The following is a 15,321-nucleotide window of genomic DNA, read 5'->3' as shown; positions in this document are numbered from 1 at the left end:
TGCCTGGAGGGTGGCAAAGGAAGAATACTTTTGTTCTGAGGAACCATGTTGAGTGGCAGGACGTTACAGTGAGAGCCATCCAGCGCAATTTCTGTAGGGATCACAGACATGCCAGTCTGCAGCACCCTGGGTGAGGCTTCAGGTTTGATATTTAATGTCCCTGATGAATATGGGTCAAGGCAAATAGATTGTTTAAAAGCTCTACTTTCAAACACTGTGAGAACCCAGAGGAAGCAGTGACCTGGCTCTTCAGCAAGTGCCTCTGTGAACCACCATCTTTTCTTATCTAGGAGAGTCCTAAATCTTTGAAAGAGCCAGTGTTCTCCCATCACAGAATATTCTATATGCAGATTATTATACAGCAGGAGCACTGTTTACTGATCTTATCTCACTTTATTTTAATGCAACTGGGAGGAAGTACTGGTTGTTCTCCCATGCGGGCCAACTCTCTGGCACATTTCTTTTCGTCTCTGTGTGTCTCAGGCTCTCCTGTCACTCCCATTTCCCATTTCTCACATATTGTCTCAGCTGTTGGTGAGAACTGAAGTCAGGAAACACTCTCACAATCTGAAAGTAAGAAATTATGCATCACAAATAATAGTCTTGCTGCAGGATGGTTGACATTTCATTTTTGTGATTAAAATGTATATGGCATCTGGGACCGGATGTGGTGGCTCACACCTGTAATCCCAACACTTTGGGAGGCCAAGGTGGGAGGATCTCTTGAGCCCAGGAATTTGAGACCAGCCTGAGCAACAGTGAGACCCCATCTCTACAAAAAATTTAAAAGTTAACCAGGCGTGGTTGTGCGTGCTTGTAGTCCTTGCTACTTGGGAGGCTGAGATGGGAGGATCACTTGAGCCCAGGAGGTCGAGGCTGCACTGAGCTGTGATTGCACCACTGCACTCCAGGCTGGGCACAGAGTAAGCCCCTGTCTCAAAAAAAAAAAAAAAAAAAAAAAAAAGTATAGATCCAGGCCCTCATTTCTTTCAATAAGATTGCCCAGATTAATGATTTTTAATTCCACATTTCCTTTTTGTAATTTATTTTCAATTTTACTATAGCTCAAATTTATTTTTAAAAGCAAGTTAATTCAGAGAAATGAAAGATACATTTGGCAATTTTTGAGTTAACATAATTATATTTTATAATTTCCTAAAAAACATCTCCAGTGTGTCATATCTCAGTTATTTAGCAAATGTAATGAGTCTTTTAAACTGAATAACAAAAGCAGCTGCTATTTTTACTTTAAAATATCCTGTAATTAACTATCTACTTACGGAAAGTTATCTATGTCAAGCAAAAGAATGAGTCTCACTATACTTTACTTTGTGAATACTTTACCATTGAGAGGATGTGAAAAAAATATATAGAGAGAGTAGCTAAAAGTTTTATGCTTATAAATTTAGGTTATTTGTTTATAAGTTGGCTTTGCTTATTTAAAATGTTATGCAGTGCTCTTAGAAACATACTTTTAATTTCATAAGTTTAAGAGTTTTCTTTTATTAGACAATGAATTTTCTCACTGATGTGTGGAAATTTCCAACTTTGAGAGCTCAGGTATTTGCGTAATTGATGTGCAAAAATAACTTTAAATTGCTTTTTGTTACATGGACACTTAGAATAAATTTTCATAATTCATATTAATCATATTATATATGTCATACATAAATGGTTTAATTCAATTTCTTAGTTGTGATGTTCAGTGTGATTCAGAATGAATTCTGAATATTTAAGGATGGTTAGTGTGCATATTCCTTCTTTCCCTGAGCAATATTGAATTTAATAAGTGAATAATTGAGAAGTTGCTTCATTGGGCTATAGTTAAACAGATCGCTACATCCCTCTTACTGCCACTGGCATAAAGCAATTAACTCTGAATCACCAACCTAGGAAAGAAAAAAAATTTTCCTCCAAGAAAAATTTGTCATTAATACACCTGTTTAGAAAGTCAGTTAAACAAGATGAAGACAGGGCAGATTTCTCCACACTATATTATTTTATCATTCCTGACCTGCCTTACCAGCAGCTTGATACTGAATTTTTTACTCATGGTCAGAGCAGTAATTCCTCCAATTCCCCTGTTAACACAGATACTCTTGCAGTTCAGGAAATTAAATCATACACAGAAGGTGTTTGTTGTCTCATAATCATAATTATGATGACTGACCAAGCTGTGGGGTCTCAGAAGCTCTCACACATTACTGGGAACTATGGAGTTGCCAGCGTTGATTGGAGAAGCTGCTGAAAGCCAAATTCCAGACACTGGTGCTGCTTCTGTTTTGTTTCTGTCCCACAAACCCATATATTCTCATAGAGCATTTAATGTTCCTATTGCTCATCATTTCATCATATAACTGCATGGTTTATATTTCTTATAATTTAAAGTATGCAGTTTAATTAATTATGTATTTCTGATCTGTCTTAATGAAGGGTAACTCCAATCAGCATTATTTTTACAATGTAGTTACACTGATTGTAAGCCACACTGAGGTTTTAATTTCAACTTGATACTTCATAATTGGGAAGAAAGTATGAATCAGAAAAGCAGAGATGATTTTCAGGGGGTTCATATTGACTTTGTGTTCGGGAGGCAGTGTAGTGTAATGGGTGAGAGCATGGGCTTTAGAGTTTAGCAGACTTAGGCTAGGTCTTGACTCTGCTCTTTCTGGCTGGGTGACCTTGGGGAAATTCTTTATTCCCTCTGACATTGAATTTCTTTCTCTGCAAATTGGAATAATAAAATCTATCTGAGAGATACTGCTAGGATTAAATGGGGGAAAAATCCAAGTAAAGCATTTGACATAGTGCGTAGCCCATAATAAACACGTAATATGTGTTATTCTTATCATTTTTAATGCTACTATTATTGGTATAATTTATGTAATTATCTGATCTCTTTTCTCCTAATTCCTGAGTGGGAAATAGTTGGAAAAGGCGTGAAAATATGTATATTAGCAAACCCTGACTATTGTCTTCTAATAGTAATCAAGTTCTTTTTATAGATTACATAGGCTAGAGTTGAATTTAGATGCTTGACATATTTGGTTTCTGAACCAGATTGCAGTCACGTCACTACAGATTCATTTTCTCTTTAAATTGTAAAAATTAAAACAGTAGTACAGACTCATGTTTAAAACAGCAATCTGATCCAAGATTTTGTAGTCTGTAGAACTGATAATGTTTAATGTTCTCCATAAATTCATGGCGCTTAATAGGAAAGTACACAGAATCTTTAGAGCTTAAACAGACTTTAGAGATACTACTCTAATTCAAACCCTTCATCAAATGAGGAAATTCTGTAGGCAATTTGAATGAAGAATTCAGCTAAGATTCTTTATCTCTGTGTAAGAAGTAGATACAGCTTTGCAAAAGAAAGAGCTACCTAATAATGATTAAATTGTTATCATTGCTTCAATTTTTCAACTTATTGTTATGAATGACTATAAAATAAATTTTAGAGCTGCCATCAATGTATATACTATTCTGTGTATTTTCTCTTAATATTATTTTCTTTTATTATTTTATTTATTTATTTATTTATTTATTGAGACAGAGTTTCACTCCTGTTGCCCAGGCTGGAGTGCAATGGCGTGATCTCAGCTCACCGCAACCTCTGCCTCCCGGGTTCAAGCAATTCTCCTGCCTCAGCCTCCTGAGTAGCTGGGATTACAGGCGTGTACCACCACGCCCGGCTAATTTTGTAGTTTTAGTAGAGATGGGGTTTCTCCATGTTGGTCAGGCCAGTCTCGAGCTCCTGACCTCAGGTGATCTGCCCTCCCTGGCCTCCCAAAGTGCCGGTATTATAGGCATGAGCCATCATGCGCCGCCTATTATCTTTTATTTTTAAATTGCTACATAAGGTTACCCTGTTTGAACTGCATGGTTTGCTTGCTCATTCCCATGTTGTTGGGCATTTGAGTTTCCCCCACTTTTTCCTAATATAAATAGAACTGCTATATACACTTTTTTTTGTAAGTAGAGACAGGGTCTTGCTTTGTTGTCCAGGCTCATCTTGAATTCCTAGCCTCAAGCAGTCCTCCTGCCTGGGCCTTCCAATTTTGGGATTACAGGCATGAGCCACCTCGCCTGGCCACTATGCACATCTTTTATTAGGTTACTCCCCTGTACTTCCCCCACCCCACTTAATTCCTAGAGGAATATTCCCACAAATTAATCAAGATACAGTAGTATTACAGTACATCCTAGTTACTGGTAATTGGGCTCAAACGCACTTCACAAGTAGCTTGATATTGTAAGCTCAAATACTAGAGATTTCACTAAATATAGGTCTTCTTAGGTGGCTGCTTTTTGTTAGTCAGAAAATCTTTTACCTGCATGGAATGAGTTACAAAGAGTTTTTTTTTTAAGGAAAAGGAAGACGAGAAGGCTTGAGAAGACCCTGGAGAAGTTTGACTCTTATAATTTCTCCTGAGTCTGATTTTCAGAGTGTCATTTTGTTTTCTTACACAGTATATCAGGCACACTCCAATTTTTAAAAGTGGAGATATACCAAAGTTATTGAAAAAGAAGGAAAATAGAGATAGAAATATTTAAAAGACAAATATATACTTTTAGATAAACCATAAATAGGTTTCTTTCCATTAGTGCAGAGGTGAGCATGTTTTGGACTTAACATCACATAATTCTTTTGTTACAAAGATCCACTTTCATTTCTCAGACCTTAAATACAGATGGGAGTTTCAGTCTTTATAGCATTCCTGCTGCCAGATACAATTCAGCCTTGATGGGAAGGAAGTCTTGTGGCCAGATGGGTGGAGATCCATGGTACAAGGCCATAAAGATAAAATTGGAAAGAAGAAAATTAAAACTATAAGGGCCTTAGGACAGGGTTCTGTAACAAAGATGAACCTGATTACAGGCAACTGCTTGTTCTGAGAGTAGGGGCTTCTTTAAAATTGTGAAGGAAATGCATCTCTTATTTTTATTTTTAGATTAATTTATTTTTGGAATGTATAGTAAATTCACATGGATCAAAATTCAAATGAAAATTCTCCTTCCAACTGTGGTCCCCAGCCACTCCTTTCCTCTCCCTAGAGGCAACCAGTATTACTGATTATGTGATTATCCTTCCAGAAGTATTTTGTATTTTGTATCTTCTACGTGTGTGTGTGTGTGTGTGTGTGTGTGTACATGAATATTTCTATGTAACCATACACGTGTATTTTCTTCTTATTTTAATGAGTGGTTACAGAATATAGACACTGTTATATACCTTGCTTTTTCACCTAACACCAAATCTTGGAAATTATCCTGTACTCCTAGAAAGAAAGCTTTTGCATTCTTTGAAAACACTTTTAAAATGGCATGCGTCTACAGTAGGTTAAAGTAATTCCTAATGGTGGATTAGGCCTATTACATAATAGCACTCAAGAAATTGTTATTGCCTGTAGCACTGCCCAAGAATACGAAAAAAGAAAAAAAAGGAAAAAAAAAAGGAACGTGCCAGGCACAGTAGCTCACGCCTGTAATCCCAGCACTTTGGGAGGTGGCGGCAGGCCGATCACTTGAGGTCAGGAGTTCGAGACCAGCTTGGCCCACATGGTGAAACCCTGTCTCTACTAAAAATACAAAAAAATAAAAGGAATGTTTGTTGAATAAATGAGGGAGAGAGTGGGTTACTTTATTAATTTTTTTTTTTTTTTTTGAGACGGAGTCTTGCTCTGTGGCCCAGGCTGGAGTGCAATGGCATGATCTCGGCTCACTGCAACCTTCATCTCCCAGGTTCAAGCGATTCTCCTGTCTCAGCCTCCTGAGTAGCTGGGATTACAGGAGCCTGCCACCACGCCCGGCTAATTTTTGTATTTTTAGTAGAGATGGGGTTTCACCATGTTGGTCAGACTGGTCTTGAACTCCTGACCTTGTGATCCGCCCGCCTCGGCCTCCCAAAGTGCTGAGATACAGGTGTGAGCCATCGTGCCTGGCCCTTACTTTATTAATTTAAGGAGCAAATAGGAAGAGGCAGAAAGCTAAGAATTAACTGAAGCTCTGAGACTGTTGACCTAACCCTGACCGCAGGATGACATCATAAAATGCATATTTGTTTTAAGAGCATCAGAAATTTTCTTTAAGGCTTCATCTTGGGAGATGTCAGTAGGAAGAGATGCCTTGGAGGTTGGAGGAAGAATGGAGTTATGGGATGGCCTCCAGATTCCAAAAGTCAGGAGACATGGCCATGGATTCACTGTGATGGGGCTCTAGGACTTGGAACAAGTGGGTTTAGGTCCTTTCTTCAAATGCAAAAAGGGGGGTTGGAGTAAATTGTTCCAATGGACCCTTTCAGCTCTTAAATTATGTTGTTTATAATTTTGAAATTTCCTGTCTGATCACCAATTTGCACATTTGTTATGCTGAAATTGTATTTCTAAATACATTAAAAATGAGGTATCCTTTATTTATTCACTTATTAATTTTTGAGACAGGGTCTCACTCTGTCTCACTGGCCCAGGCTCATTTTTTTTATTTTTATTTTATTTTTATTTTTTGAGACAGACTGTCACTCTGTTGCCCTGGCTGGAATGCGATGGCATGTTCTTTGCTCACTGCAAATTCCTCCTCCTGGGTTCAAGCATTTCTCCTGCCTCAGCCTCCTGAGTAGCTACAATTACAGGTGTCTGCCACCACACCCAGCTAATTTTTGTATTTTTAGTAGAGATGGGGTTTCAACATGTTGGCCAGGCTGGTCTTGAACTCCTTACCTCAAGTGTCCATCTGCCTCATCCTCCCAAAGTGTTGGGATTACAGGTGTGAGCCACCGTGCCCAGCCCTCATTCTTTCTTTTTTTTTTGAGACAGAGTTTCACTCTTGTCACCCAGGCTGGAGCGCAATGGTGCAATCTCACCTCACTGCAACTTCCATCTCCCAGATTCAAGCAATTCTCCTGCCTCAGCCTCCTGAGCAGCTGGAATTACAGGCACCCGCCACCACCTCCAGCTAACTTTTTGTATTTTTAGTAGAGACGGGGTTTCACTGTGTTGGCCAGGCTGGTCTCGAACTCCTGACCTCGTGATCCACCCGCTTCAGCCTTCCAAAGTGCTGGGATTACAGGCATGAGCCACCACACCCAGACCTTTCTTTAAGATAATAAAAAACCACACAGGTTATTGGTAACAATGTGATTGTTAAGATAACAAAATTAGAAAGTTGTTTGCAATGATTATGTTTCTCACAAAAATTGGCTAAACTATTAAGATAGAAGCAGATTTACAGGGGTAGGACTAAATATCCCACATTTTGACACATTTTGAGAGAATTAAAGCTCTGTAGTTTCAACCTTTTATCAGATAGATTAAAATATTATAATATTAAAGTTATTCACTTGTAAATATAATTGTTATAAATGATAATGTATATGTTTAACAATAATTATCAAGACAGTAGCTAATAGTAAATATAATTCATAGTAAAATAAATCTTTCTTTTTCCTCTTTATTTTAGTTAAGTATGAAAGAGAAGCTAGTAAATACTGGGACACATTTTACAAGATTCATAAGAATAAGTTTTTCAAGGATCGTAATTGGCTGTTAAGGGAATTTCCTGAAATTCTTCCAGTTGATCAAAAACCTGAAGAGAAGGCGAGAGAATCATCATGGGATCATGTAAAAACTAGTGCTACAAATTGTTTCTCAAGAATGCACTGTCCTACTGTGCCTGAAGAAAAAAATCATTATGAGAAAAGTTCTGGCTCTTCAGAAGGTCAAAGCAAAACAGAATCTGATTTTTCCATCCTAGACTCTGAAAAACACAAAAAAGGACCTATGAAGACTGGATTGTTTCCTGGTAGCAATGCCACTTTCAGGATACTAGAGGTATTGTGCTCAAGGGACAAAAATGGGAGGTGACAAATAATTTGAAAATGTACATTCTGTATTATTTTATTAATAATCTAGATTTTTTTTCGGTGGAAAACTATCAAATCTAAGCATTCAGTATACTTTTGTGCATAAATAATATTTAAGGGACTCATGTCTTTAATCAGTCAAGTTTTAAGTTTGTGGTTTAAATCTGGTTTTGTTGGTTTAAAAAAAAAAATTGTCTGTTTTCATTTTAATCTGAGGGCAGTTTTAAGTACCAATGAAGTTTTGGCCTTAATTTTTACTCTCTTTGTTATTACCCCTTTTTAGATGAAATAGAAATAAGTGAGATATATAATTTGCTATAATCTGGTGTAGACCTTGGCTTTCTATTTTTGAAACTAAACCCTGTCTTTCTGATTTTAAAGGCAATGTATATTGATTAGAGAGAATTTGCTAACAAGGAGATAATTTATCACCAATCCTACAAACAAAGGATTTAACCACTATTAACATTTTAGTGACCTTTTTCTTCTTCTTTTTTTTTTTTGAGACAGACTTTTGTTCTTGTTGCCCGGGCTAGAGTATAGTGGCACCATCTCAGCTCACTGCAGCTTCTGCCTCCCGGGTTCAAGCAATTCTCCTGCCTCAGTCTCCCGAGTAGCTGGGACTACAGGCGCCTGCCACCACACCCAGCTAATTTTTTTGTATTTTTAGTAAAGACAGGGTTTTGCCATGCTGGCCAGGCTGGTTTTGAACTCCTGGCCTCAGGTGATCTGCCCATCTCAGCCTCCCAAAGTGCTGGGATTACAGGCATGAGCCACCACGCCTGGCTGACCTTTTTCTTCTTTTGTTACTGTACATATATTCTAAGTTTTGTTTGTTTCTATTTAACATGATATCATAAGCAGTTTTCACTATCTTCAAAAATTCTCTATAAATATTTTCATGCTACAAAATATTTTACTATGTGGAGTACTATAATTTTACTTATCTGTTTTCACACTACTGGACATTTTAATTGTTTTCAGATTTTCTGAAGCAAACATTTTGGGTATAGTCTTTAGCTGCATTTTCTTTTATTCTTTTAGGTTAGATCTTCTAGTTCATAATTTATGAAGATTTTTAATACTTTTAAAACATATTGCCCACTTGCTTTCTAAGAAGTTGTACTAATACCAGTCCATGACAGTGTATGTCTGTTTCATCACACCCTCATTGATTGAAGTATTATTTTAATGTTTTCCACTTTGTTAGACAAAAATTGTACCTTGTTTTAATATGCATTTCTTTGATTACTAAGTAGGTCACATACTTCAAATGTTTAGAATCATTTGTACTTCTTTTGTGTTCTGTCCATTTATTTTCTGTGCTTTTCTGGTTTTTTTTTCCTAATGAGCCCTGCCCTTTATCATATTTATTGCAGTTTTCTTCACAGCATATTGGTTATTTTTAAATTTGGTTTATTTTGGGTTTTGGTGTGTAGAAAATTTAAATGTTTCCATAGTCAGATTTCTTAGTGTTTATTCCTGTGATTTATTTAATTGCTTTTGAGTTTAGAAAATTCTACTGTACCCAGAGATCCAGTAAGTCTAATTGTTTTTTTCTTTAATAGAAAATCTGACATTGGTGACAAAAATTTAACCTTGCTTTTTTGATATTTGCTTGTTCTTTTGATTTTAGGTTGGTTGTGGAGCTGGAAATAGTGTGTTTCCAATTTTGAACACTTTGCAGTGAGTTTTAAGAGTTTTCTTTCTACAGAATTTTACATATTTATGGAATGTTGAGAAATTCTGGGAAAATATTGTCACATGTATGCCAGTAGTGTTTCTAATTCTTATATGAACAATGGCTCAAGCAAATTTCAAAAGAAATGTCTTAATCTCAGTGTCTACTTTCATGTGAACTGGGAATTACTCTGAAAATAGTGTTTCGTAGCCATGGGTTGTCCATCATTGTTTTGAAGTAATTTTTTAAGCTTATGTGTATATGGATGAGACAATAAGAAAAGAGGAAGCAGACTGAGCATGGTGGCTCATGCCTGTAATCACAGCACTTTGGGTGGCTGAGGTGGGTGGATTGCTTGAGGTCAGTTCAAGACCAGCCTAACCAACATGGTAAAACCCCACCTCTACTAAAAATACAAAATTAGCCAGGCATGGTGGCACATGCCTGTAATCTCAGCTACTTGGGAAGCTAAGGCAGGAGAATCTGCTTGAAACAGGAGGCGGAGGTTGCAGTGACCCGACTGCGCCATTGCACTCCAGTCTGGGCAACAAGTGCAAAACTCAGTCTCAAAAAAAAAAAAAGAGGAAATGATGTCATCCTTCCACTGAGCTGTGAACTGCTAAACTTCAGAGATTATTTACTCTTCCTGGATACTTAGATGTCATTTTACACATAGAGAATTGAATGTAAAGCTTACAATTTAAGCCTCATTTTGTCATCCCTTCTGAAGCAACACCCTATGTAAGATGTTTGCATGCCAAATCATTGTGTCTAGGCTTAAAATTGTTTGGAGGTAGCAGCAACTAATCCTAACACTCAAAAAAGCAGCCGATCCTGGCTAACACAGTGAAACCTCGTCTCTACTAAAAATACAAAAAATTAGCCGGGCGTGGTGGCGGGCACCTGTAGTCCCAGGTACTCGGAGGCTGAGGCAGGAGAATGGCATGAACCCAGGAGGCGGAGCTTGCAGTGAGCCGAGATCTCGCTACTGCACTCCAGCCTGGGCGAGGGAGTGACACTACGTCTCAAAAAAAAAAAAAAAAAAAAAGCAGTCGGGCGCGGTGACTTATGCCTGTAATCCCAGCACTTTGGGAGGCCAGGGCGGGCGAATCACGAGGTCAGGAGTTCGAGACCAGCCTGGCCAACGTGGTGAAACCCCATCTCTACTAAAAATACAAAAAATTAGCTGGGTGTGTTAGCGGGCGCCTGTAATCCCAGCTACTCGGGAGGCTGAGACAGGAGAATCACTTGAACCCAGGAGGTGGAGGTTGCAGTGAGGTGAGATGTGCCACTGCACTCCAGCCCAGGCAACAGTACGAAACTTTGTCTCAAAAAAAAAAAAAAAAAAAAAAAAGCAGAGTTTGACTACAGGGACAGAGATTTGCTCCAGGCTCACCCTTCCTGTTCACCATTTCACCTGTGTCTTTTACTCTTTGCATGATGAACACACAAAACTCTTCAAACACCTTTTATCTATGGCCAATCTGCCAAGCTCTATTCTTTTTTAAGTTTACACATTTTTTTTAAGTTCACATTATTTTTCCATTATAAAATCAGCATTAGCACGTTGCAGAACATTTCCATTAGAGGAAAAGGGGAGGGAGGGAATCACTCATCATCCTAACATAGCCACTGACAAAATTTTTAATTCCTTTCAGTCTTTATGCATATTTTTAAATGATGTGGTCTTTTAAACTTTTTATTATGAAAATGTAAAAGCATCTGGGGCCTGGTGCGGTGGCTCACACCTGTAATCCCAGCACTTTGGGAGGACGAGGCAGGCAGATCACTTGAGGTCAGGAGTTTGAGACCAGCCTGGCCAACATGGTGAAACCTTGTCTCTACTAAAAATACAAAAATTAGCTGAGTGTGGTGGTGCACACTTGTAATCCTAGCTACTCAGGAGGCTGAGGCAGGAGAATCGCTTGAACCTGGGAGGTGGAGGTTGCAGTGAGCTGAGATCGCACTACTGCACTGCAGCCTGGGTGACAGACCAAGAGACTCTGTCTCAAAAAAATTTTTTTAAATTTAAAAAAAAAGCATTCAGAAAAGCAAAGAGTATAGTGAATTTCCATATGCCCACCACCTCAATTCAACAATTACCAATATAATGCCAACATCATGACACTTTATCTTTGATTATTCAGGATATATCTCCCAAAACTCAGTATACTCTCTAATATTATTATAAACCTAACATAATGAATAGTGAGTAATTCCCTACTATCATTTAATAACCAGTTAATGTGGCCAGGCCTGGGTGATGCTGGTAAATTTACAGTTCTGAATGTCCTTTCTGTTTGTGTATTTGTTAGTTTTGTTTTCCTTTTTCTAGTTTCTGGGCTGAAATTTCAAATTTGCTTATGTCACATAGCCATATTCCTTTACCCCAGTGATCTCTGAGCTTATAATACACATAAATACACTACATTGGCAGTTGATTGTGTGTTACTTTATGACTGATCTCAAGGTATTATTTAGCATGTCATTTCTTTATGCCTTGTCTCTCCAACCACTTTTTATATTCCTTAAGGTAGAGGGCATATTTTATCCTAATCTGATTTCCCAGGTTGCCTGACAGTACAGCATAGTTAGAGCTCAATACATATTGCCTGATTAATATCTCTCATTCCCCCACTTGCTAGTTGTATTTTTCACCTCTGCGTCCCCCTTCAGCTTATAATTGCAAGCTCTTGGTTCCTCACTCCCTAACTCTTTCTTCTTAGCTGTGTCTTTCTTTGCCTCATACCCATGTTTTAGAAATTACTGTAGCTCAATAACCTGAGATAATTAATTCATCTTTTAAAGGCAACCAGTGATTAGCCTTCCAAAGGAATGATTAGACTTTTTTTTTCTGCTTAAGAAATGATGTTTTACTACTTTTAGAGAGTGTAGGATTAATGTTTTACATTTTCAGAATATTTTACCATAATTAGACCTCTGAAATGGAGAGGTCATATCATTCTCCAAGGATCATTTAATTCATAAACCCCTGCCAAGAGTGTGCTTGGTGGTGTGGTGGTAGTAGTGATATTTACACCTGTTTGCTGGGAGAAGAGCCAAGGTAGTCAGCTGATTTTACAGAAAGGTTCTGGAAAGTCATTGCGTGGTCACAAGACATCAACTTGGGCTGCTGATACAGTGGGAATTCCATCTCAGAGGTCATGCTGCCACCCTGGCAGGACACATGGCAAATGGCACATGCTTTCCTTTAGCTCATAGACTGTTCTATATCTTATGGGTATGTGGTAACTACTGCCCAAAGGTAGACTGCAGACCTTTTATAATGAGCTAGACATACCAGTGTCCAGAAAAGCATTTTGAGCTATATGGAAGTTTTTTGGTTTTTGTTTTGTTTTGTTTTGTTTTGTTTTTTTAGAGGACTATGTTAGTTTTTATCTCCTGGAAGGCAAAAACAATCTCCTTTAATAATAATAGTGATGATAATAATAGCAACAACAATTATAATAATGACTAACATTTACTGAGTGCTTACCCTGAGTCAGGCACCTTTCTGGAAACTTCAGCTATAAGAATCCATTCACTTCAAACAACCATCTTAGATGCCATGTTTATCTCTTTTTTAAAGATGAGGGAACTGAATTAAAGAAGAGATTAAGCAACTAGCCCAAGGTCACGCAACTAAGTAGTAAAGCTGAGAATCAAACCTTAGGCAGTCTTGTTCCAAAGCCCTTGCCCTTAACCATTAGCCACATAGTGCTGTATGTATCTGAGTGTTTACTGAGAACATTTCAAATACATTTCAAACACCCAGCAAATTACAAGTCACAATTATATGGATTTAATCGGAAAAAACAGGGGAACATGCTGAAGTAAAGTACTATTTTTATGTTTGACAGATGAGAAAAGACCAAGCAGTACAAGTTTGGTACAACTTTGATTCAGTACTGGTTAGCTTTTCATAACCAAATCCTATTCATCATATTTTAACTTATTTGGATAGATCTTAAATTGAATGCAAATCCCTAGTGCCATAGAATGAGTGAATTATATGTTATCATAGTTATTCATCAATGAGTTGCCTTTAAGAATATAATCTGAGGCCAGGTGCGGTGGCTCACTCCTGTAATCCCAGCACTTTGGGAGTCCAAGGTGGGTGGATCACCTGAGGTCAGGAGTTCAAGACCAGCCTTACCAACATGGTGAAACCCTGTCTCTACTAAAAATACAAAATTAGCCGGCTGTGGTAGCACATGCCTGTAATCCCAGCTATTTGGGAGGCTGAGGCAGGAGAATTGCTTGAACCCAGGAGGCGGAGACTGCAGTGAGCCGAGATTGCACCATTGCACTCCAGCCTGGGCAATAAGAGCAAAACTCTGTCTCAAAGAAAAAAAAAAAAGAGTATAACCTGAGCCTGGGTCAGATTTTGCTAAATGCATATTTGGGTTTGTATTCCATATTTATTTAGAAGTTCACCTTGCTTGGAATGCTTCTTGAGTCAGATTAGAAGTCTTAATGATGTGCTTCAAGGCCCACCTTTTTATCCTGCCATATACCAGTTTGGGCTCTCAGGATTAGTGCTACTTCTCATCCCTGGCATGTGACCCCACTTCTAAACTCTTCAACCATTTCCCCTTCCCCTCACTTACCAATCCATCCTCGTCCTTCAGAAATTTTAAGACTTACACCTCAGGGTGCTGGCCCTCTTGACACCCCTGTAGAAGTTGTATAAAACCAATTATGTCCCCAACTAGACTATAAAAGCCATGAGAGCCAGGACCATCCTCATTGTTTAATGACATGCTGACCTCTTTCTGTAGTTCAGACATGGTACTAAGCAACATGATGCAAGGATTATTTGATACCAGCATACACAGTATAATCAAGAGGAGTACTGGTCTACAGATTTCAGAGTACATGGCTGCCTTAAGTAACCATGGTCCAGCCATCATTACTGAAATTCAGATAAAGGCCAAACAGAACATATTTAAGTTAAGAAGAGTCCAATTAAAAATCATACCGCCTATTGGCCAGGCACAGTGGCATACATCTGTAGTTCCAGCTACTCGGGAGATTGAGGTGGGAGAATCACTTGAGCCCCAGAGGTCGAGGCTGCAGTGACCCGTGATTGTGCCACTATACTCCAGCCTGGGTGACAGAGCAAGACCCTGTCTCAAAAAAAAAAGCTGAGGGGCGGGGGTGGAAATAACTTATTAACAAGTCAGACCTACAGTTTCCTTTCTTCTCTAGTTTGTGCATTTCTGGACTCCAGATATAAATATTTCTTCTGGCCGAGTACAGTGGCTCACACCTATAATCCTGACAGTTTCAGAGGCTGAGGCAGGAGGATCATTTGAGAACAATAGTTCAAGACCAGCCTGGGCAACATATTGAGACCCCCATCTCTACAAAAAAATCTAAAATTAGCTGGGCATGGTGAGGCACATCTGTAGTCCTAGCTACTCAGGAGGCTGAGGAAGCAAGATGGCTAGAGTCCAGGAGCTCAAGGTTATAGTGAGCTATGGTCACGTTACTACACTCCAACCTGGGCAACAGAGCAAGACCCTGTCTCCAAAAAAATAAATAAATATTTCTTCCATCTTCATAGGAACTCTCCAGAGTCCTTTCTGTATTGTTGTGATTTTGCTTCTGGAGCTGTGGAGCTCGTAAAGGTATGCTAATCCCGGGAATCATACCAACTGATGCCTAAGGTATTACCCCAGAACAATAAAAGTTGTTTTGATTTTAAGATCACTAGAGGCGGGGCATGGTGGCTCACACCTGTAATCCCAGCACTTCGGGAGGCCAAGGTGGGTGG

At 38.6% G+C, this 15,321-nt stretch overlaps 1 protein-coding gene across 12 annotated transcripts in view; it reads left to right on the top strand.

The window, feature by feature from the left end:
* METTL8 (methyltransferase 8, tRNA N3-cytidine) overlaps positions 1-15,321 on the top strand; it is a 190,630-nt gene that overhangs the window by 87,721 nt on the left and 87,588 nt on the right. For 11 of the 12 annotated variants that reach the window (XR_010136051.1, XR_010136052.1, XR_008522841.2 and 8 more), the window contains 3 exons: positions 7,459-7,829; positions 9,498-9,547; positions 15,112-15,175. Coding sequence is in view for 7 of the 12 variants with exons in the window: in XM_024243524.3 (XP_024099292.1) it covers positions 7,459-7,829; positions 9,498-9,547; positions 15,112-15,175 (485 nt within the window). In the remaining 5 variants the exon portion in view is untranslated. Of the gene's footprint in view, positions 1-6,024; positions 6,235-7,458; positions 7,830-9,497; positions 9,548-15,111; positions 15,176-15,321 lie in introns of those variants that run through there. The other variant, XM_009237815.4, reaches the window with a different exon arrangement.

This window comes from Pongo abelii, chromosome 11 (genome assembly GCF_028885655.2).
Source record: "Pongo abelii isolate AG06213 chromosome 11, NHGRI_mPonAbe1-v2.0_pri, whole genome shotgun sequence".
In the NCBI taxonomy this organism is placed as follows: Eukaryota; Metazoa; Chordata; class Mammalia; order Primates; family Hominidae; genus Pongo; species Pongo abelii.
Note: the sequence above shows the minus strand (reverse complement) of the source record. Positions and strands in the feature narration are given on the sequence as shown.